Source organism: Cornus florida, unplaced genomic scaffold, assembly GCF_030987335.1.
Source record: "Cornus florida cultivar Cherokee Brave unplaced genomic scaffold, ASM3098733v1 CherokeeBrave_3.0.0_Hap2_Chr11, whole genome shotgun sequence".
In the NCBI taxonomy this organism is placed as follows: domain Eukaryota; kingdom Viridiplantae; phylum Streptophyta; class Magnoliopsida; order Cornales; family Cornaceae; genus Cornus; species Cornus florida.
The window spans coordinates 105,458,542-105,483,209 of NW_026775581.1; the positions used below are offsets into that span (position 1 = coordinate 105,458,542).

General features: G+C 34.0%; 1 protein-coding gene and 2 long non-coding RNA genes across 3 annotated transcripts; 2 read left to right on the forward strand and 1 right to left on the reverse strand.

The window, feature by feature from the left end:
* The first annotated feature begins 1,067 nt into the window (after positions 1 to 1,067).
* On the forward strand, positions 1,068 to 1,670 carry LOC132281764 (NDR1/HIN1-like protein 12). Its single transcript, XM_059783434.1, has one exon. The coding sequence runs from the start codon at positions 1,068 to 1,070 to the stop codon at positions 1,668 to 1,670; it is 603 nt and encodes a 200-aa protein (XP_059639417.1).
* A 709-nt stretch (positions 1,671 to 2,379) lies between these two features.
* On the reverse strand, positions 2,380 to 3,947 carry LOC132285154 (uncharacterized). Its single transcript, XR_009472449.1, has 2 exons — positions 3,539 to 3,947; positions 2,380 to 2,622 (listed from the first exon to the last, which is right to left on the reverse strand). It is a non-coding gene; the product is annotated as an uncharacterized LOC132285154 (long non-coding RNA).
* A 5,173-nt stretch (positions 3,948 to 9,120) lies between these two features.
* Positions 9,121 to 17,515, forward strand: LOC132281856 (uncharacterized). The gene is made up of 2 exons (XR_009471735.1): positions 9,121 to 10,372; positions 15,413 to 17,515. It is a non-coding gene; the product is annotated as an uncharacterized LOC132281856 (long non-coding RNA).
* Positions 17,516 to 24,668: the final 7,153 nt, after the last annotated feature.

The following is a 24,668-nucleotide window of genomic DNA, read 5'->3' on the forward strand; positions in this document are numbered from 1 at the left end:
GCTGCTTTGATGGTGGGAATTAGTTGCTATTGTCCAAATCCAGAACATAAACCATAAGAGCTAATGAATTGCCTCTGAGGAAATATATATATATATATATATATATTTTGGAAAGAGTGATATGATGAATTGGATATTGTAAATTCTTTTTTTTTTTTTTTTTACTTCAAAGAATTGAGGGAAATTTTGTTGTGAGAGAAATGCACGTTGAATTGATACTCCGGTGACAAGATTTCTACTTGACTAGTAAGATCACTTTTGGTGTACAACTCATTCAATTCTTTTGAAGTCACTGGATCTCGTCCGAAGAGTAATGACAGAAATGCATGTGGGTGGTGCCAATTGAACTTTTGTACAAGTTTTGTTAGTTGCTGTTGCCTGTCTAGTGAAATTTGACGGCAGTGGGAAAAGGATGACTTTTAACTTTACCTACCACATAACATATTCATGTAATTTTTTTGAAATATTGATGAAGAAGATCTTTGTCAAATTGATGTTGATATTTTGATCGCCTTGGTCTTTAAGAAATCGTATAACGAAAATGGCAGAAGAAACAACCATCCTCGGGGGTGTGGTGTGATTGATAGTCCAGTAGTAGAGTATTGGTAAAACCATGGTTGGGTCCTTACGGAAAGGACATAACAGACACACAATGTGAAGTTGTGTTATTTTCCTTTGTCATTTTTAAAGGTGTGTGTGTGAGAGAGAGAGAGAGAGAGAGAGAAACGTTATCAATCTTTTGTGACCATTTCACATGCTGTAGTCTAATTTGTACGAAAAATAGTAAAAAGAGTTTAGTTGTATATGCTACTGAAGTTTGGTATTTTTTTCTGTTGTCCAAGGCAAACGTAAAGTGCCTAAGATTCATTAATTATGAAAACAAAACTTTATCTCTAGGGAAGGAAGATATACCAAACCTTCCCCACACATGAGAGCTAAGTACCCCAACACAGCTCTAAAACTAAAGCGCAAATAGCTCTAACTTCATCAACACCTTCAACATATATTCCCAAAAAAAAACACTCCATCCCACCGGATGTTGTTCCTGCACAAACCACCATCTCCCAATGGCAACACGCAAGCACGCCATAGGTTTCAACAGACGCACCAACCCCATCGTCTGGCTTGTAGTCATAATCTGCACCATTTTAGCCGTTGCAGTGACAATCACAGGCCTGGTGGTGTTCGTGGGATACGAGGTCATCAAGCCAAGGGTGCCTTCCATTGGTGTCATCTATGCAAATCTTGACAAGTTCGACTATTCCCAAGCCGGTCAGCTCACAACAATGGTCACCATTGTCCTCAGGTTTGAGAATCACAACGTGAAAGCCCACGCGACTTTCTACGATGCAAGCTTCATACTTGGCTTCCACGGGACGGAGGTAGCAAGTTTGGCTGCTGATCAGTTTGATGTGAGCAAGAATAGCTCGGTTGATTACAAGTACCCTGTTGAATCAACCCCAGTTCCACTAGGCCCTGGCGAGCAGGAGTATGTTGAGTCGTCTATGAAGCAGGGGACCATTATCTTTGAACTCAAAGGGAATGCGAGGACTCGTTGGAGGATTGCTCCTATTGGCTCTGTTAAGTTCGGGTTGCACTTGAATTGTGAGCTTCATTTTTCTACTAAAAATGGGACTTACACTAGCAAATATTGCAGAAGCAAAGTCTAAATAAGTGCTCTCTTTGATCACAATGCAAATCTTGTTCTCATTTCATCAGTGTATAGATACAGACATGTTTCACTTATCTGCTCATTCATGTCCATGCTTTCAATCCATTTTCAAGGTCAGGAAGCAGCTTTAGTGAAATAATTTTCTCTCTCTTTTGGAAGTATATATTCATAGATTTTATATATATGTCAAAGGATTCCTTTGTAGAAAGTAGCATAAAAGAGTAGATACAATCAATCTGCAATTGAATTACAATGTGAAATTTCATGTTTCTGACTTTGAATTATCAAGTGACGCCCATGATTCATTTACAATACATTGGTATAAGAAAATTGGGCACAACTTTCATAAGAAGCTCTGTTTTTCCTTCTAGTTATTGTTGTGTTTCACTATTGATTTTCAAATAAATCCTCTAAATTGAGAAAGAGCATATCAAACAGCTTTCTGATAGTGAAGAAATCGGAATTCACGATCTCTAGAAAGACCATATGGTTGAATTTTGGTTAAAGTTCCTTTTTTGGAATGGAGGTGAAACCTAACGTAACGATCCTAAATGATGCCAAAATTTGAAAAAAAATTCGGCATGACCTCCGCTAAAAATCGTCATACAACAACATGTTTAAATGCATTTTTAACCTATCGCAATACAAATATCATATTATACACTCCATGGTGATACAATAACTTACTATATCATTCAAGTATCATATTTACAGTCCCAAATTACAAGATTAATATCAAATGCACATATTTTTCAACATTTAGACAGCTTATACAAAAGTTACAGCCCATAGGTGTAATTAAAATATGAAAAGTCCATAAGTTGTCGTACAAAATACATTATGCTTAGTCTCACAAAAATAGTGAGACCTAAGTACAAAAACAACAAAAGAAGCTCCTAATCCATACTAAGTCGGTGGTAGAATGTCATCAGCCATTTCTTTCCCGTTTTCTGAAAAAAAATGTTAAATGAAAGGGGTGAGCAAAATTGCTCAGTACGTGGTGCCTGAGACATACCTCTTGTGTCCCCATGAATCCAAACAAGGAATAGGACAATAGGAATTTGGGGTCATGTAAAGCCAGGAAAATACAATATCAATTCTTAGTTCAAAGCAAATAAATTTCGTGCCATGAATGCAATGTTATGCATGTCACTCCCCATTTTCAGAAAATATCATCACTTCACAAACTGTTAATATAACCCGCCCTTTGGTGACTCCGTAGCGACATGAGAGAAGGATTGGCTACTGTCCTTGACCTTTGGTACCTCCGCAGCGTTATTTGGGGCCCAGATAGCTCAACCACGCTAGGGCAGTCTCCTTAGTTCCCTCTAGGCTATGTTAACACACCGGCCCTTTAGTGACTCCGCGGCGACCGGGTTTTTCTCAAAAACCATTTCATCAAATTCTCCCCAAAATCCCCTTTTAATTTCATTTCAAAACACTTTCCCTTTTTCTTTCATGCCTAATGCTTGTGTACATATATGGAAATGGAGAGAATTTTTAACACATAATTAATAAGCTTTCACATAAATTTCTGACAAATTAATTGGCATAGAAAACTAACACATTAAGTATGTTTTTATTTTATTTTATTTCATTTTATTATTATTATTATTATTTTCATACAATTTAATTAAATACATATTATAATTCAATTAAATATACATTCTCACATGTTTCATATATACAATCAAGTCACTTTAAGGAACAATTATCACAATATAGCATGTTAGAATACTAATAGGATACTAATCAAGAAAAAATTAATTCACAAAGGAACAATCATCACAATTTAGCATGTTATGACACTAATTAAGAACAATTAATTCACAAAGGAACAAGATTGTAGGAATTAGAGACCCCTACCTCACTTTTAAGCAAAACTCTCAATTTTTTCACCTCAAATCCTAGGATTTCGAATCTCCTATAGTGCACCAATCAAGGAATTGCTCCTATCAACGTGTTGATCTCGTCGTGGGCTTCGAATAACTGCAAATGGCTCTCAAAATTACTAAGTAGTGAATGAGAGATCAAGCTTAATTGACGTGGAAAAGAAAAAGAAAAAACAAAACAGAACCGGTAAGAGAGAACTGTCGCGAACAGAGGAGAAAAACTGAATGAAAAAAGAAAAAAAAGTCTTGGTCACTTATTATAAGAGTGGGCTCCACCAACTTTTCCATTTAATATATATATATATATATATATAAAATAAAGCAAAACATTACACCTAATTTGGAGTAATTTACAATGCTTGTAAAGAATAGAGGGGAAAATAGAGATAATTAAACCCTAGAGGCAGAGCAACATTCAAGGTGCAAAGTTTTGAAATAAGTCATTTTTTGTATAGGATTAGAAAACTCTCCATAAAGGAAAGGCAATAAGAAGAGGGTTGAAGAATATGTGTGTGTGTGTGTGTGTGTGATTGAAAGCTAGTCATAAACAAAGCTTCAGGTCCTCACTGGAAGTAATGATGAAAGGTTTTATTTTCTGACTGATCGATCCTGTAAACAGCCACAACCAGGGGCCAAGTTGACCCTGATCATGTCAATTCAGTTCAAAGTATGTGTGTGTGTCATTCTCATTGTGTTACAAATTCGATTACGAAACACATACACCCAAGCTCACATCCGGTTCGAATTCCTCCCCTCCTCTTTGAGAATAGAGAAGTTAATACCGTTAGGCCAAAGATCCTTCGATAGTGTTTATAAGTTGTTCACGTAGTTAGTAGAATCATTTGTGACATTTGATTTTAAATTTCCTCTACCTTAAAAAAAAAATTAACCTCTAAAAACTTCTAATCAGGGTTGAACAAGAGTTTTGAGTGAGTTGAAGTAAAAAAATTGCTTTGTTGTCTAGGAAGTCTGGAGATTTCTTTAAAATAATTTCAAAAGTAAAAATTTGAAGAAATGAAATCCTCTAATTAAGTGTCACCGTAACATTAAGCCAAAAGCAAAACAAACCTAAAGATGAAAACAATATGAATAAAAAGGTAAGAAGTTGAATGTTGGAATTGTGACCAAAAAAAAAAGAGGAAACGTGTCTTTAAGGGATGTTGGAAGAGATTGTAAAATTTAATAAGATGAATAAGAAAAGATTAAGAGAAACTGTAACTTGCGGAGAGTTTTAAGAGAGAAAAAAGGAGATAATATTTCTCTTTTTCTTCTGCGTAAAAGCAAAAGTAAATATTATGTCACACGTGTCTTGAAAAGAAACTCAAAGAAGCTAAAAATCATTGAAGAATGCAAAGCTAAAAAGAAGGATTATAAAGAGAAGGTAAGATTTCTTTAAAAGAATTTGATCAAGCTATGTCATTTAAGTAATCTCTGTGACAAAACTGATTTACATTAGCAACTGACAAAGAATTTTTTTACTTTTGAGATACTTTTAGGAAACTTGACAAGGAAAATCTGGATTGGGTTTGGTCATTCTTCTAAGGATTCTTTCCTCTTGACTAAATTTAAAGTTAAACCTCCATCTTCTCCTTTTCCATCTTTTAAAAGTCCTATGGTTTTTTTTTCCCACTTATTATGACAAAAAAATCACTCAAAATATAGTTTTTTTTTTTTTTTCAAAGAAACAGAGATCTCTGAATCTCAAACTGTTTTGAAAAAGGAAAATAATATTGATAAATTGATTCCAGGAAAGCCATCACCTAGTCAATCCCCGAATTTGAAGTTGAAAATAATCGTACTCCTCAAGTTCTTGATGGCACCTGTTACATGATCTTGAATTTACAATGTCATTTTTATTATTACAATGTATTGTCATGTTAATTGTGACCCAATCTAGTTTCTATATTAATAAATTATATATATTTTTAGTTCAGTTTTGCACTTTTAAAATTCATTTTAATGAAAAACAAACAGAACTAGTTAAATTAGATTAAAGAAATCAAAGGAATTCTGAAGAACCGAAAGTTATATAAATTGATTTACAATCTTGTATCAATTGAAGAATTTAAAGTATCAATTCAAAATTTTAAAATATTAAGTGTGCAAGCTGAAATTAATTTAATATAAAAAAAATAGATTATTATAACCGACCCATTTAATAATAATTTTACACCTATACTCCATTCTCTAAGAATGACGCACTTTCTTATTGATCATAAAATTTCATGGACACAAGATCAATCACTTTTTAAACTACTATTCTCCAGTGAGATTACAAGAATTCAATTCATTTACATACATTTTTTTACCTAATCATTTTAAATATTACCATTGATTTTACTAACTAACAATATTCCATCTTTTATATAGGCATCTGATCTCCCTAACAAAAACTCTAAATCATTTTAAACTCTAGAATTGTATAGAGTATATTTCACCCTACAATTGTGTGTGGGGGTTTTTTTTTTCAATCAACTACAAAACTTATTTTTACTCAACATAACTCTTAATCATTCCACTGCATTCTAATATACTCTATACAATTCTACATCATTATAGATTTTTCTAAAAATAAGCACGCTATGCAATATATACATGGTACTTGTATAACATAACCCTTTTGAAAATTAGACGAGTTGGTATGAGTGTCGAGATAAGTCAATAATAATTGATTCAAAAGCAACTAGATTAGCGACTCAAAAAAAAATAAAAAAAGTTTTGAAAGTACTAGAAGTCATTATTCTTTTCATAGTGGAGCAATTAGATTAAAACTGTGATCATCTCCATCATATTCCCCAATGAGGCTTTTCAAGTAAAAACAATTTAAGTCGCGATTGTATTTGGTTTTTTTTTTTATTTTTTATTTTTATTTTTTTCTCATCATATATTTTAAATATTACGTGTCAATTTATAATGAATTTGACGTGATTTAAGTAGATAGATTTTTTTTTATTTCTTTTATTTTTTGATAGAAAATGTTAAAATATATATATTTAACAAGTAATAATAATAATAATATCAAAGTCGTAGACTTGTCCCACAACCATTGAAGAGGTTTTTTCTTGGCCCAAGTTCTTTTTGTCCATATGCAAGAGACATGGTGAAGTGTGTATTTTTGTAATTTAGCTGACACCACTTGCCCTTTTTTTTATGTGTAGGTGTGTGTATTGTTCTCTGAGCATATTAAAAGTCACATGTATCATAATATTTCTCTCCTCTTTATATGATTTTGTGCGCATTGTTTTGTGCATACCGGCATCATATGCCATTCCTTTGATATTTCTCAAGTGGAGCAAGAGGAGCACTGGCACTTTGGATTCTTTTCACTGTCATTGATTTCTCTTGCCGTAAAAAATAAAATAAATATATATATTTTTTCTGAAAGTAAAGTATTGTACATAAATGTGAAAATATACAGAGGGGCCGAAGCCCCAAAATACAGCCCAAGCATCAATGAGCCCAAGCCCAAACTCAAAGGCAAAGCCCACAATTAGCAACTTAACCCTAATGAAACACGTGATGTAAACAGATTCAATATTTTTTTACTTCAAATGAAACACGTGATGTTTCAAGAGTAATTTAACGTTGTTGTTATCTTTGAACGCTGTAATTACGTATTAAAAAATAGTTGATTAGACCCAACATCCGAATCACCTACAGAATACAGACATGACTTTCGAAATTAAATAATTGTGCTTTTTGATAATTGAATAATGAATACATTTTTCTAATAAGTACGGGGTCAATAGTATAATATTATATATGTAAATAATATATAATATTTCAGTTCTACCATTTTCGCACACTAAAGTTGGTAGGTTAATTAATAGATCATTAATAGCTCAGCCACTTGGCATTACATTATAGGGGACTTGACTCCATATGATATATATTTTCTCTCCATGACGTAGCATGTTCAAGCTGTCATGCACCGCAATTGGTATGCCCATGAATCAAAGTTCCACGTCATGATTTGAATTACTCCCATAAATTATGGCTTTGAGACTAATTGAATGACAGTCCTCCTGTAATATACAGTAGACTACGTAGTAATATATTTTTGTATATTTTATCAATTAGAGTGTCTGAATTTAATGGTTTAGAATTATTTATTATTATTATTTTTTTTAAATAAGACATTAAATGCATATCCACTTTAAAAAGAAGTTAAAATTTATAAAAACAACTGTAAAATGGTATAAAAAAATTTGTTTGGAATATATATATATTATTTTAAACTAACCAATAATTTAATTTATTGTTAGAACAATACGAGTGTATGAGTTTTTTGTAAGGAAGATCTCGTAATATTTTATTATATCTATATTTCTTTTAAAATTAACTTATTTTAAGTTACATCATAATTGACTCCGTATTACATAACTCGGAGTACTTTCAATCTTTCAATAAAATTTTATTCTGGTAATTCTTAATATCTTTTCGCAAAACATGGCCTAACTCAAACGCAAAGCATATATACTTTTTTCAAAACACACACACTCACACACACATATATATATATTAGCTCTTCAAAATTATATATACATATATAGGGGACTAGCTTGACTCCATATAATATATATTTTCTCTCCATGACATAACATGTTCAAGCTGTCATGCACCGCAATTGGTATGCCCGTGAATCAAAGTTCCACGTCATGATTTGAATTACTCCCATAAATTATGGTTTTGAGACTAATTGAATGACAGTCCTCCTGTAATATGCAGTATACTAATATATTTTTGTAGGGCTATTTTATCAATTTAAGAGACTAAATTTAATGGTTTAGGATTATTTATTATTATTTTTAAAAAAATAAGACATTAAATGCATATCCACTTTAAGTTAAAATTTATAAAAACAACTGTAAAATGATATAAAAAAATTTGTTTGGAATATATATATATATATATATATATATATATATTATTTTAAACTAACCAATGGTTCAATTTAATGTAGGAACAATAAGATTGTATGAATTTTTCTTTTTTGGAGAAAGGTCCCGTAAAATTTTGTTATATTTGCATTTCTTTTAAAATTAACTTATTTTAGAGTTCACCATAATAATCACATACCTTATCAAGTTAGATCCAACTTAATTGGCTCCGCATTACACAACTCAAAACACTTTCAATCTTTCAGTAAAGTTTTATCCAATTGATTCTTAACATCTTTTGATCTTTTCACAAAACATGGCCTAGCTCAAATTCAAAGCATATACTTTTTTCAAAACACACACACACACACATTAGCTCTTCAAATTATGCATGAAATTTTGAAACAACAAAAAAGTTGAAAAGGAGTACATTGAGATGGAGGCATTACAGAAGAGGAAGCCTACATTCAAAGCTACGCATAATCTAACTTTTCCTTGGATTTTGTCACCCCTACTAGTAGTAAAAAACATGATGGAAGTGAAGGTACAAGTTGCGCACGTGCTCCACGTAAACACTTGCAGTGGGTCATTTCGGTAATTCGAACACAAATGCAGGGTTGTCATTTAAACACCTCGAATCACTCCTTTATTTCTTTCTTTTTCGAACAGAAACCAATTTACTTTTGGAATCGTTGCAGCAAATGTCGGTGACCGTCTACGCTACGTGTCACGATCCTGTTGTCACAAGTCTCTGTAACTCCCGAAGGCCAAAGATAGGGTTCCCCTTTTTTTCCTTTTTCGTTCCCACACTCACACCAAACATGGGATTGTCAGACTATATACGCATTTTTATATGAACATACATTTACATATGTAGTACAGTAGTAGTATTTTTTTTTGTATATATAGGAGTGTTTGTACATGAATGACTTTAGCCGAGGAAAGCAATGTGATTGTTTTGGCGGCGCTCTCTAATTCGCTTGGTGCAGGTCGGGAATTGCTTCGCCAGGAGGCCCAGCACATATAATATATATATATATACATACATACATACAAACGCAAATATGTGCATATATATATATATATATATTTATGCATGTTTGTGTTTTATTTAAATTGTTCTATGGCGAATTGGATCCCGCCTTGCATCAAGTGAATCGGAGACAGCCGCCAGTGTTAGGGTTGTGATCGGACCTTTTCGAAGATAGCTGCTTTAGGATTACTTCCTTTGGAGGCTTTACTTTGTTTTTGTGATATTCTCTTCTCATTTTTTATATGAATCTGAAATTCTATAGAGTTCTTTATTAATGTTCTTTAATTTTATTTAAAATAATAATTATAACTCGTCCTTTTTATTCTCAAATTGATGTGTTTCTGTTTGATTATAGGTTGGCATCTAGATCTAGTTGTTCTATTTATATTATTTTCGAATTTTGTTTTAATGTTTAATTTGTTTGAGAAAATGAAGTTCCTTGTTGATTTTAGTTTCTTTTAAATGATTACTGGAATTGGGTGATTTAGGATAGTTGTTGAAAATATCGAAAAAGAAATAAAAGTAAAAAAGAATATATAGTAAATTGGGACTTTTTGTTTAGCTATATATTCATATGTTAATTTACCCAAATTAAGTTCATATGTGTGCCTATGTTCATGTATTATGGTTTTCTGTTTCAAATTGCCTTTTCTTTTATTTGAATTGCCATTTTGTTCCTGTTTTGGTTGATTTGGATTAAATGTGTCTATATTTGACTATTTTGTTAGCTATGTGTTGCCTTTCTGTTGATGTGTTTGGTTTTTTGTTTGTTCGTCAATTTAACGGGAAGTAGATTCTTTTTATCAGCACTTTAGATTCTCTGCAGAGATGAATGATGAAGCATAAAAGCTGGACTTTGTCGTTGAAGATTCAATAAATGATTGAGGTTTGGAAGGTAATGTCTTTATCGTGTAGTTTTGTTGATTTGTTGCCTTGTTAGTTGATGTAATAGGAAATGATTTGTCGCCTTGTTGGTTGATGTAATCGGAAATAATTTGTCGTCTTGTTAGGTGTTAGTTGACGTAATCGGAAATGATTTGTCACCTTGTTAGCTGACATAATTGAAAATGATTTGTCTTTTTGTTAGTTGACGTAATCGGAAATAATTTGTCGTTATTTTGAAATCCATGAATGAACATAGAGTAAGAAAGTTCTTGCATTCTATGAAGAGACAAATCTTCATTTCTCAACTTTTTATCATGTTAGTTGATGTAATCATAAATGATTTGTCGTCTTATTGAAATAACTAGTGAATTGGTGTTGGGTGGACAAAATGGAGACAAGCTACGATATTTTATGTGATAGAAGAATAACACATAGGCTAAAAGGAAAATTTGATGTGGCAAAGTGTTGGTCTCTAAAAAAGAAACAAGAACAACACCTTCATCTAGCAGAAATGAGAATGCTAAGATGGATGATTGGAGTGACTAGAAGAGATAGGGTCACAAATGAAAGTGTAAGAGAAAAATTAGGCGTGACACTCATAAGAAAGAAAATAAGAGTGAGTAACTTAGATGATTTGAACACGTACATAGGAGACTTATAGATGTGCTAGTAAAAAGAGGAAGACTAGTTGTCATCGAAAGTAAGAGACGGCAAGGGCGACCAAAAATAACATGGGATGAAGTTACTAAAAATGACTTAAAATAGTTAAACATAGTAGGTGGAATGGCACATAATAGAAAATATTAGAGATAGAGAATTCATGTGGCCGACCCCATTCATATGGGATTAAGGTAAGAATGATGATGATGAGTTGATGTAATCAGAAATGATTTCTCGTCTTGTTGGAATTCATGAATGAACATAGAGTATGAAAGTTATTGCCTTCTATGAAGGGACATATCTTCATTTCTCAACTTTTTATCTTGTTAGTTGGCGTAATCAGAAATGATTTGTTATCTTGTTAAAATCCATGAATGCACATAGAGTACGAAAGTTATTGCCTTTTATGATGGGGCATATCTTCATTTCTCAACTTTTTAAAATTATTAAATATTTCAACAAGACGACAAATTATTTCTAATTACGTCAACTAACAAGATGAAAAAGTTAAATGTCTAAATATTTCAATAAGACAACAAATCATTTTTTATTACGACAACTAACAAGATAAAAAATTGAGAAATGAAGATATGTCCCTCCATAGATTGCTCTGAGGTCATCTGTAGTTATTAATAAATAAAAGAAAAAAATCATTTTAGCAAAACCCTTGAATTTTTTTAGCATTAGCAGCAACATTGCTAATGCTAAAAAAACTAGGAATGGTTCAGCTTTATAGCCTTTTGTAGGATTTGTTAGCAGCAGTGTTATTAAAGGCTCAAGGCGTACCAAGGCGCTAGAGGTCATTTGGAGCCTAGGTGCGCGCTTGAGTAAAGTGAGGCGCACAATTGAAATTTTAAACTACCTTAAAAGCATTCATATCTCATAAGTTGTATTAATATTCTAAAAATTAATATCAAATATAAAAAAGTAAATCCATCAACCATATAAGCATAAACCATAAAACAAAGCACAAATTTGTTTTCTTGAAAGGCAAAACAAAATTTGTTTTTTTGAATGGAAAAACAGAGCATAAAAAGAAATAAATCTATTAAAAAAGGTAGGAAAAATAGAGCCAAAAAAAAATGAAAAAGACAAAGAGAAGAGAGAACTAGACGAAGAGAGAGAAGTAAGCAAAGATGAGAGGAGAGAAAAGTAGAGGAGAAGAGAGAAAACAAAGAACTGACATGGCTTCATCGTTTGTCTCTGCAGCTAGGGCTTTGTCGTTGGTCGCACAGTCTCACTCTTTCTATGTTCACACTTTGACACTTGGGCTTTCTTATTTGTTTATTCTTTTGAACAAAAGTTCCTTCTTTCATAAGCTTAGGTTTTCTTATTAGTTTATTAAGTTTCCAAAAGTACTCTTTTTGGCTTAAGAAATAGAATAATTATTTAAAAAAAAAAAAAAAAAAAAAAACAGTGAGGCATGCCTAGGCGCAGCCTAACAAATAAGACAAGGTGCAACCGAAGCGCGCGCCTAGCAAACATTAGTAGCCTGGGATGACAACAGGAGCTAGACTTGCGCTTCGAGCCTATGTGCGCCTTTAACAACACTTGTTAGCAGACAATAAAGTCTTATCTTATTAACCCATATTCTGTGCGTCAAATCTCCACTATTGAATTCTTAGATTACTAATTTGGCTTGTTTAGGCTTCGGATCTGCTTTAGGTCACTGTACTTGCAGTACTTTGCATCGCTGGTTTCTTACGTAAATCACGTTCTATGAAATGTGGAACTTGAGGTTACTTTTTAAGAGTTTCACTAGTGGACGTGTTGTGTTGAGTAACACGATCCCAATGAACTAGAGTAGGGTGGATAGGTGTACTTTTTTATATATGACTGATTTTTATTAATTTTAAAATCTATTAAGTTAGTGCCCGATCAATCATGCAACCAAGCAAGTCAAGAATGCTAAATAAAAGCAAAAGCAATTTAATGAACAAAAGATACCAATCTTTTTCAATGGAGAAAACCATGGGACAATCTTGAGCAAAGTAATCCACTCCCTAAAGAAGTTACAACTAAACTTCGACTCAGCCCAATGCTCATAATACCCTTTGTCAAGATCTAGCAAATAAGCGTCTCAGGTGTCTGGTTCCAACACTAGAAATCACTGTAATTTAAGCCCCAGTAGCTGCTGACTTCAACTTACTTCTATGATATTCCAACTGCTGATTTTCAATGCAATCACTTTACCCAAAAAGATCTGCCTTCTTCCAAGGGATTTGTGGTCTACCGTTCTTAATCTCCAAATCAACCGTTTGATTGTTGAATGACTTGGTTAAAAATTCAGTATCAATGAAGCACCTTGGTTCTCAATCCAGTCACAGAACACAGCATGGTAATTCTAAGCAAAATTCCGATAATGTGACTGGAGAAAACCTCAATGATTTTATGAAAAACTAGGGGTTTTGTAATCTCAATCCACTCTCCTTAATTTCTAAGTTTCACGCTATAAAATGATTAACTGATATATACATAGAGCATAGGTTGTGTAATCCACATCAAGTTCAAATTGAATTCAGTCCTAGACCAACTGCAAAATATACTCGCTGTAGCAGTGCATTGGTTAATGTACTGGTGCATTGTGGTTACTTCTGAGATGTATTAGTGCATTTATAACAATGTACTGGTGCATTGAGTTTACTGAACTCGATGTACCGGTGCATAAATTGGCTGTACTAGCGCATTGAGGCCACTGGTCATTTTTTGTACCAGTGCATTGGGAGTGTACTAGTGCACTGTAGCTGCTGTCCAGCACTTTCTCAATTCAACTAGTTGAGCCATTAAACATCAATACTCTTTCAAACTTGCATTGGACATTATTTCAAGTCCCAACCTAATTCATAAGGTGGTCAAAACTATCTAAACTTTTACGAAATAAATTCCTGAAGTCTATTAAGGTCGACTTACAACTTTCCTAACACAATTGAATATGTGAAGCATAGTTGAATCATATGCTAAGGTAGCTTTCATCTTCAATTCAGCCCATCTTGATGCTTAATTCTTTCGTGGTAAATGACTAGTGGACTCATTACAGGACTTTTCAATACATTTTGTTCTATTCTCTCTAATATAAACACAACTTTGGAAACAGAATTTACTAAGACTTATAATATTCCAAATAAATGTGATATTCTTACCTTCTCATTCTCATTCCCTTAGTAGATAGGTGCAATATTTCTTATTATGTGATCTTATTTGAATGTTTTTTTTTCTTTCTTTTTTTAATGCTTGCAGTATCTTGTTCTATATAAATCTAGATTTTCCTTATCCTTCTGGTCAGAACTGTTATGTTGGTACATCACCTATCATATCAATTATATCTCTCCTATAATACAATTTTTTTCTTCACCCCTTCTGTTAATGTTACCATACTTGTGCAACAAGCTTTTTCATAGACGGACTGATTGATTGTTACCATATTTGTATTTGAATTTCTTTGCATAATTTTACAATAAAGGAAATACCTGACGAATCGCTTTTTGGCAGTCCCAAAGAACTACCTGACCTCTAGCCCTACGTCGCTAGCTTTGAACGGTTTCCACATTTCATGGAACCTGTCCTGCACTAACAGGACTTTTGGTGTTTTGCCGCATTGTCCATAAAAAGAACAATTCATTCAATTTGGACCTCTCATTCTTTTAGATATATTTAGCACAATGCTGTAGACTTAAAAAATCCTTGGAACAAATTAGATTTCAGACCAACTACCAAAACACAAACCTGGGCCTTTTTTTCTTCAAATTACTTCAACTTCTGGAACCTTTGAGGAATGTACGAAAAGCAAGTTGGAGAAAATCCAAGCACAATTTTAAGAATAAGAAAACCATGAATTTTCAGAAACGAAGAGTCTGATATAATATCTCAAGTATTTTCACCTTGAACCAGTATTTGGAAACGTTGCAGATATCGTATGCAAATTATGGAGTTATCAAAAACAATTTGAATGTTTATACTGTAAATTTGTTCAAGATATATTATGGAAGAAACACAGTGATAGTTGTTTGTAAAAGGTTAAGTGAAGGCATGTGGTAGCTCAAGATGGATAGTTGAATTGGACTCGGCTCTTTATGGTGATGTCCATTAGCAGGGCAGAGAGTGCACAACTCATTAATATAGGGGTGTCCTAACATCTGTATCAACTTCATACCTCACAAAGCTAGCTTGACCATGTGGAGGATCTGGTTAGGTCATGAATTATAAAATCTCTTTTAAGTTAAATTTTTGCAGCTCTCCTGCAAGGTTGTATTGTTTAAATTATGGTTTCTGAGGTGCGATTATTATATCTATACAAATTTATATATATGCATGTGTTTGTGAGTATTTTTATATATGATTGCATTTGTTAAAGATATTATGGTTGCAGCAATCTCTAATTTGCTTGGTGCAGGCTGGAGCTGCTTGACACGAGGCCGTAGTGAGTTTCTTGGAATGGATCCAACATATGATCTAGGACACTGGCAATGGCTAAGCTTTGTTCTATGCTGGTTTAAGCTAGCACCCGTTTGACATTGTTTCTTGTTGGGAGTCATTTTTTTTTTTCCTAGTTGGTATTCACACACACTTGTCTCTTCTGAGACTTGAACTCTTGACCTCCCTTTGGGAACTAAGAGGCTGATACCGCTAGGTCACTGACCCGTTTGACATTGTTTCTTGTTGGGAGTCATTTTTTTTTTTCCTAGTTGGTATTCACACACACTTGTCTCTTCTGAGACTTGAATGCTTGATCTCCCTTTGGGAACTAAGAGGCTGATACCGCTAGGCCACTGACCCGTTTGACATTGTTTCTTGTTGGGATTCATTTATGTGGTTGATTTATCTGAATTTTATGGGAAAGTTGGGTTGCATCAACTGAACTGGATACCGCAGTGGGTATTGCACTGGAGTATCATACTCTGGGGGAGTTGGGTGTCACTAGTAAAATTAGATGCACTTTTCAACTCAAATCGTTCTGGCTTCAGATTATCAGCTCGAAAACCTAAACTACCAGATCAATCCCAAAAGCTTAGTTCTGCGTGGTTTGAAAAGTTCAGATTATTTGTTTTTCTTCTTTGCTAATAAAAATTTCAAGATTGAGATATCTATGTGATGGTGTCCAATGAGTAAACCTAGAAAGTCTTATTATCCATTTTACTCATTTGTTGGTGTGACTTGTTATTTGGACTTCAATAAATGTCATTTTATGCGACTTTTCACTACATTGTAAATTTTTTAGTTCATAACACTATTTTTTTTTTACTAGCATACGTTACATTGATTCTTTTTGTTTCCTTAGGGCTGATTAAAATGAATTCTTATGATAATTGATTAGATTATCAATCAATGCTACACAAACAGAGAGTTTAGACCGACTGAATAAAGGTACTAGTAGATGACTAATGGATATCTTTATGATACCATGTTTTAAATATTATTGGTTTCTTTCCTTTCGCATTGATTGATCAGCTAAATTTTCCATTCACTTCACTGTTTCACTGGTGACTAATTGTGGGATTTGAAATAATTCGTTTTGATTAAAACAAGCCATGCTTGCTTCATTTTTAAGTCTGGATTTATTTCTTTGATATTTACTTTGTTGTCAAATTGAACTTTTTATAAATTTACGACTTTACACTTTAGAAATAGTTGGAGTTGATAATACATTAATGCAGTTTGTTTGTTTGTTTCTTTTTTTATTTTTCTCAATCCTGTATAAAGAATAAATATTCTCCATTTCAGATTGATATTACATGTGCCAATGGTATATCAGGTTGTCCTTTAATATCTAGTGTGAATATCTTTGTGTGGACACCGTCACCGGTGACACTGATAGCTCGGAGAGTGATACATGGTAGAAGACATGTATAAAGTGATCAAGTGTCATACATTTCATACAGTGAACTTCATGATGGAAACTAGAAAAAGAATAGACATATTACCCGAATTGGGGTGGATTTTTGGCGTAGACATTGAAGTTTGATGCAGGTGGAAACATCAAGAAATGCTCATGCTTGTCAGCCGAGTGGTCCGGTGTAACCGGCTGGAAGAATGTCTTAAAACAGTTCCGTGGCTTGTATCATCAGACCAAGGGGCGGCACCCCATGGTTCACAAAATGGAAGAAACCATACTCAGAGCAGGCTTTGCCAATAATGTCAATGGCCGCCTTCTTGCCATCATCATCACCATCTCTGAAGAAAGGAGCTGTGGGAGCTGGGAATACTTTTGAGTTACCCTCCGGTTTCAACTCAATTTAGTATTATAGTCTTTTGATCCATCCTAGGTATCACTGCACTACTTATAAAGAATTTTCATTTGTATTGTAATTTGTTATTGGGTCATGTATATTGGTGGGTCTCCCACGTTGCCTTGTCCACATGTAGATGGCGCATAATCGAAAAACAAACGGTAGATTCCATGTGTTGTATTTGTATAGATCGAGTTTTGTGACTATGATAAGATTGTTCTGATTACACCAAAATAGCGTTAATTACACAACTTTTTTTATTTACGTTAGTCAACTTACAATGTTAAAAATAACATGCGAAATGTCATATTTGCGCAATGTTTTATTATGCACTTTCAAAGAAATTAGAATTAAATAATATTAATTTATGTTGAAAATAATAATATTAATACTTTATTTGGTATCAGAGCCATGATGGCTTAAGTTTCTATTGTTAATACTTTTTAGGTTCTGGTAGCATGATTATTATCGTCATTATGTAATGAACAATATGAATATTATTCTGTCTAAATTATGTTTATCCCAGATTCAATTATGGGTCGTCCAAAAGTCGCGTTGGAATGTTTAACCCGTTTTTGCATTGGATTGCTACACAGGGTATTGTTTCCAGTAAATCGTTGACAGACGAGTAATAGAATCTCTCTTAAGCAGAAAGACGACAGAATAGTAACTTACTGTTCACTATATAATATTATAATATTTATGCTATGCAGACCTTAAAGTATTAACAATAATTAACAACCATGTTACAACCATCTTCGTCCTCCTCTTCAGGACTACAGGACAACCAGGATTCAGAACTGGTAAAAAATACTGAAGTAGTGGAATGGACCAATGTTCAAAATCAATTGAACAAATGGACTATCCCTCCAGTAAGTGCAAAAAGCATTTACAAAATCGGAATGCTTAATTTAGCTGATCTATGGACTATCAAGACCATGGAACAGACCATGCAATTAAGCACTAAGGATACAATAATTAAGTTATTGTCTTCCCGTGACCTTCAGAGGCACATGCATAAATACAAGTACATCCATATAGGTTTAATTCAAATTGCTTTTAAACATTTAACCTTGTTAGGTATGGATGCCTGTATTCAAGCAACCCTTAGGGATGCTCGGTGTCTGAAATGGGAATCGGAAATGAATCTGTCAAGGATCAGTTTGACGATCCCACAGACATTAATGACCCACATGAATATTAGTTTTAATGGATTTTGTCCCTGATAGAATTGCCATTAATGCTGAATTTCAACAGGATCAATATAAAGAATTCAGAAGTTGGTATTTCAAAAGTTTTGACCAAAATCAATTACAACTTTTCAAAACCCAATTTTATGAATTTGTCCAAGAACGCAAAATGGTTATACCTTTTGTTTCTTGGTTCTATATGACCAATCATTCTCTTGTTAATATTAACATATTGGATGATTTTCTCAAACCATGGACCACATCTGACGATAAGGTTTTCCACTCTGTCCATCCTCCCCCTGACCATCTAATTCTCAAAAGAATTGACCCGGACAGTGGTTCTAAAGTGGAAACCAAGGCTTATAGCCAACCGAAAGTAATTGATCCAACTAGTACTGCTACTAGAAAGGACATTACTCACGTTTACAAACAGAACAATTATACCAATGTTTGCTTACAAACGATAGGGTCCCAGCTTGGGAGAATTGAAACGGGAATAGACACTGTATTAAATACAATTAATACTAAGTGTATTTCTGAAAAATCTTCTCCTCCAGAAGCTTCCTTATCCAAAGCATTGGTGAAACCTGCAATTGAAGTTCAAGGCTTCAATCTGACACATCCTAAGAAGAATGAATAATTTCTTACTCTTCTTACTCAGAAAATTCAAGGACTTAAAATTCAGACTTTATCCCATGATGAATCTGAAATTGGTTCTGATTCTGAGAATGTGTTACCTCATATTGAGGAAGTCCTTAAGGATCTTACTCAGCTCCCTGAGTTCAACAGAATTGTCTATGATAAGAATATCCACTCAAATACAGCCCCTGCTCCGAGTCGATATTATTATCCCAGACCCACACCTCAAGATATCTTGTATGAAGAAGATTATTTTCATACACAGAAATCTTTTCATGGCAAGACCATTTATGAATGGAACATAGATGGCAAATCTGATTATCAGATTTACGAGGTTATTCATCAAATCCTGATGTATGGCCAAGTTTGTAAAATCAACAACAATACTGACCCAACCATTGCTAAGTTTGTCGTTGCTGGTTTTACAGGAATCCTTAAAGGATGGTGGGATAATGTTCTCACTGACATTCAGAAAGCTGAAATCTTTTCTGCTACCAAGATTGTTAAAGATGAAGCTACTCAACAATCAGGCCCTGCTCCTGATGCGGTTTACACACTCATTACCACTATTATCCAACATTTTGTTGGCCCTGAAGGTGCTAATAGTGAACGGAGTCGTGAACTTCTACAAAATCTAAGATGTCCATCTTTAACTCATTTCCGGTGGTATAAAGATGTATTCTTGGCAAAGGTTCTCCAGCTCAATGATGCAAATCATGAGCACTGGAAAGCCAAATTTGTAGATGGTTTGCCAACCTTTTTTGCTGAAAGAATCAGGAAAAAGCTTAGAGATATGAATAATGGTATCTCTATTCCTTACAGAAACTATACCTATGGTGGATTAGTTAATATTGTAATCCAAGAAGGTCTAGCTCTCTGTAATGATCTGAAGTTACAATCCCAGTTAAAATCCCAAAGATTAACTGGTCGAAAGGAAGTAGGTGAATTTTGTGATCAATTTGCCTATCAGACTCCCTTATCTTATCCTAAACCTAGGAAAAGAAATAAGGTTGAAAAACCTTATAAAAGGAAGTATTCCAAAATAAAGAATTATTCAAAGGAAAAGGATAATTCTAGACAGCATACTAAGCCTAAAAGGAGATATACTCCTAAAGCAAAGGGTAAAGGAAAGCCCAAGGCTGAGGCTAAATGTTTCAAATGTGGGCGCATTGGCCACTATGCAAACAAATGCAGAACTAAGGAAAAGCTCAGTAGTCTTCACATAGAAGAGGAATTGAGACTTCAATTAAGTAAATTGTTACTTAATACTAGTTCTTCTGAACCAGAATCATCAAGTGATTACGGCGATGTTGTCATGGAATTACAATCTTCTTCTTCCTCTGAAGCAGAGATTGAAAACCCTAGATGTTCCTGTAATCCTTCGCATGATGATTATTATAAGGCAATTGTTGAGATGAATGGGTTAAGCTTGAATGTTTTAACTTCAACTCAACAATCCTTATTGGATCTTATAGATCATATCCAGGATCCTCAAATCAAGATGAAAGTCTTTGAAATAGGTTCTGCTTTGGCGCGATCTAATGAGGACACGGGTAATCCAGATTTTCTGCGAGCAGAAAATCATTACAGTATGAAAGAAGTTCTACGCAGATTAGAACACCAAGGACAAAATTCTCGTCCTGCTAATCTCCCTGATCTTAAAATGGAGATTAATCTTTTAAAAGAAGAAATTCGTCAGTTGAAGTCTCGTCAGACTACGATGGATTTAGAGATTACTCTTTTAAAAGCAAAATCTGCAATCCCTTCTTCATCATCTAATGATGAAGTTCCTCAACAGGAAGGTACTAATTATCTTCAACTCCTGAATCAAGTTACTTACCAAAAATGGTATATATCTATCAATTTGGTAATTAATCAGGAGTACACAATCACTAATGCAATTGCCTTAGTTGATAGTGGTGCAGACATGAACTGCATCCAGGAAGGTTTGGTTCCTACTCAATATTTTGAGAAAACCACTCAAGGTCTTACCAGTGCAAGTGGAGGTAAGATGCAGATTAAGTATAAACTTAATCATGTTTTCATTTGTAAAGAAGGTATTTGTCTCCCATCTACTTTCTTACTCATCAGAAATTTGGCACAACAGGTTATTTTGGGCACTCCCTTTTTAGCTTTGATTATGCCAATTGAGAAAATTGATTCTCATGGCATATGCTCTACTTTACATGGTCAGTCAATAACTTTTCAGTTCTTGACCCCACCAGTAAATAAGCATATCAATGCCCTTAAAGATAACATTATCTTTAAGGAAAAGCAACTGAATTATTTGCAACAGGAGGTATCCTCCTTAGCAATTAGTCAAAGATTGGTACAACCCAAAGAGCAACAGAAAATTGAGTCACTACGGCAACACTTTCTAAAGGAAATCTGTAGTGAGATTCCTAATGCTTTTTGGGCCAGAAAGAAGCATATTGTTTCTTTACCCTATGTAAAAGGGTTTACCGATAGCATGATTCCTTCTAAAGCCAGTCCCAGCCACATGAAAGCTGACTACTTGGAATTATGTAAGACTGAAATCAGCTCTTTAATGGCCAAAAAGCTTGTCACTACTAGCTACTCCCCCTGGAGTTGCAGAGCTTTTTATGTCAATAAAAATGCTGAAAAGGAACGAGGAATTCCTCGATTGGTTATTGATTATCGACCACTTAATCTTACTTTAAGTTGGATCCGATACCCAATTCCCAACATCAAAGATCTTTTAGATAGGTTACAATCTGCTGTGATCTTCTCTAAATTTGATCTTAAATCTGGATATTACCAGGTACAAATCACCGAAGAAGACAGGTACAAGACAGCCTTTTGTGTACCTTTCGGACAGTATGAATGGACAGTGATGCCATTTGGGTTAAAAAATGCTCCTTCAGAATTTCAACATATTTTGAATGACATATTTAATCCTTTTACTGAATTTTCTATTGTTTATATTGATGATATTCTCATATTCTCAAAATCAATAGATCAGCATTATAGACACTTGAAAATTTTCAAAGATGTTATTTACCGAAGTGGTTTAGTAGTTTCTGCTCCTAAACTAAAATTATTTTTAACTAAGATCAGTTTCCATATTTGGAGCATGTTGCTGATCTGCTCAAAACTCCTTCTAAAGGAAGCAGTAGTTCCCAGCAACAACAACAGAAACCAACCATGAAAGAGGTTCTTGAACAAGAAACTCCATGGATACCTAATCAAAGGTATATTCAAACAGCATTGGTACTGGATTCTCAAGATGAGCAATGGATGCCAGATCCTTGGGAAGTAAAATCCAGATATTTCCAAACTCAACAATATGCTGCACCGGATGGTCGCCATAGATATATCTATGAAGCCATTCTTACTGAAACTTCCTCTGTGGAAATCAACCACACGAAGCAATTTCCGAATTCCAAAGATAGTCCTCTTACTTATAGTAAAGCTATCTTTAAGAGGCTTATACGGCCTAGTGACTGGGGATTAAATCCCAATTTGCCAAGGAAAATATCCTATGGTCACAGTTACAATTATTGGGATTATATCTCAGCATGGACATATTCGTTCTTTTATCAAAATCCGAAGCATAGGCATTCTTGGTTCTTCAAGATATGTCCTCAATCAGTTAAGGTTGATTTCCCCAACTGGGTTATACCCTGGTGGGCTATATTTGGCCCTGATCTGGATATGTTGCCTGAATCAATCAGCAAATTATATTTGCCATGGCAACAATTTCATCCTCAATTACGAGGACAGGATAATATTCCTGTAGGGAAATCCACCCTATTGTTCTTTACTGAATTTGGAATCCCTTGGATTTGGAAATGGGATTTCCAATGTGGTTATACCACTGACAAGTTACCAGTCCTCCAGAGGATCTTTTATTACAGATGGTGGTCAGGCATGACTCAAGAACCTATCCAAGCCCTCCTCCATCAGATCAGAAAGAAAACAATGGAATATATGGATAAGATTCCAAAGTTGACTATTCCGGAACCAGAAATCTTTAACCCCTTTGAACTTGTTAAAGATATGATCAGAAAACAACAACCATTAATTACCGAAGCAGATTTAATGGTTAAATGCATGGATTTTATGAGGAATAAATTTGTTAAATCCTTTGAATCCTCTACCCCTACAGTAAGAGATGATGCATCCATGGTATCAGTCTCTAGCCAGACCAGTCAAGATGGAAATCAGTTTTCTTGTCTTGCAGGTTATGCTCAGGATCCCAATGAAGATCTTAATTCCGAAGATGAGATTTCAATAGCAGATTATTGGGATTCGCTCACAGGACATTTGAAGGACAAGATGAATCCACCCAAAAAGTAAGGATTCCTCTTATCTTGCCGACAGAAGAAGCCAAAGAACTTTTCCCAAAGTCTTTGATTCAACAGTATTTCCTTTATCAGATGTCTACTTTCCATCAGATAAGGAGACAGCACTTAGTGGTGGGCCGACCGACTGCATTATTCCAGCACACGATCCCATGCACTATGCGGACTTCAAATTATTAATTTCAAGTCCATTTTATGTATAAATAGAAGGCAATGTTTCCCTTTAATGTATCTTTCAATTTTCTCTTCTCTCTTTTGTAATATTTCTCTGTACTAGCTTGGAAAATTAAATAAAGAAAGTTTTCTGTAAGTACTCTTGTTTTCTAATCTTGCGATCCATATTGCATATATTATTATTGTCATATATAATATTGCAATCATTTATTTGAACCCTGCAAAAATTCGCGAGTTAGAAAATCAGGTAAAGAATTAGAACTGCCTTTAATATATTCAATAGAAAAATCAAAAGCAGATAAATCAGCTTGCCAACCAGCAAATATCTGTTTGGAAACTAAATTTTTTACATCTTTTTCCAGTACTTGTTTAGCAGCACTACAATCAATGCGCAACAAGAATTTCTGATTGATTAAATCATCTTGGAATTTATAAATGCATTTAACCAAAGAAAGAATTTCCTTTTTTATGGTTGAATAATTTAATTGTGCATTTTTCCAAGTTCCTGAAGTGAAGCGAACAAGCTCCTCTGTTCCTGTCGTTGGATTTTTCTGTTTAAGAATACCACCGTATCCAATATTGGAGGCATCTGTTTCCACAATTTTGAACCATGAAGAAATGGCTAGAGCTAAGCAAGGAATTTGTTTGGCTCTGAGTTTAATCTTCTGGACTGCCTTGGTGTGATCCAAAGTCCAAGGGGAATGAGATTTCCTTAACCTGGTGTACAAAATTGCTGTATCCTGTGCAAGATTTTTGTAGTGACTTCGAATATAATTCAAGCTACCCAGAAATCTTTGAAGTTGAGTTTTATCCTTGATTTCATCAGGAAATTTAGAAGCAAACTCAATACTGCGATCAATAGGTCGAATTTTCCCATCACAAATTTCATGACCAAGAAATCTGACCTTAGTTAAAAATAATTTTAGTTTAGGAGCAAAAACTACTAAACCACTTCGGTAAATAACATCTTTGAAAATTTTCAAGTGTCTATAATGCTGATCTATTGATTTTGAGAATATGAGAATATCATCAATATAAACAATAGAAAATTCAGTAAAAGGATTAAATATGTCATTCAAAATATGTTGAAATTC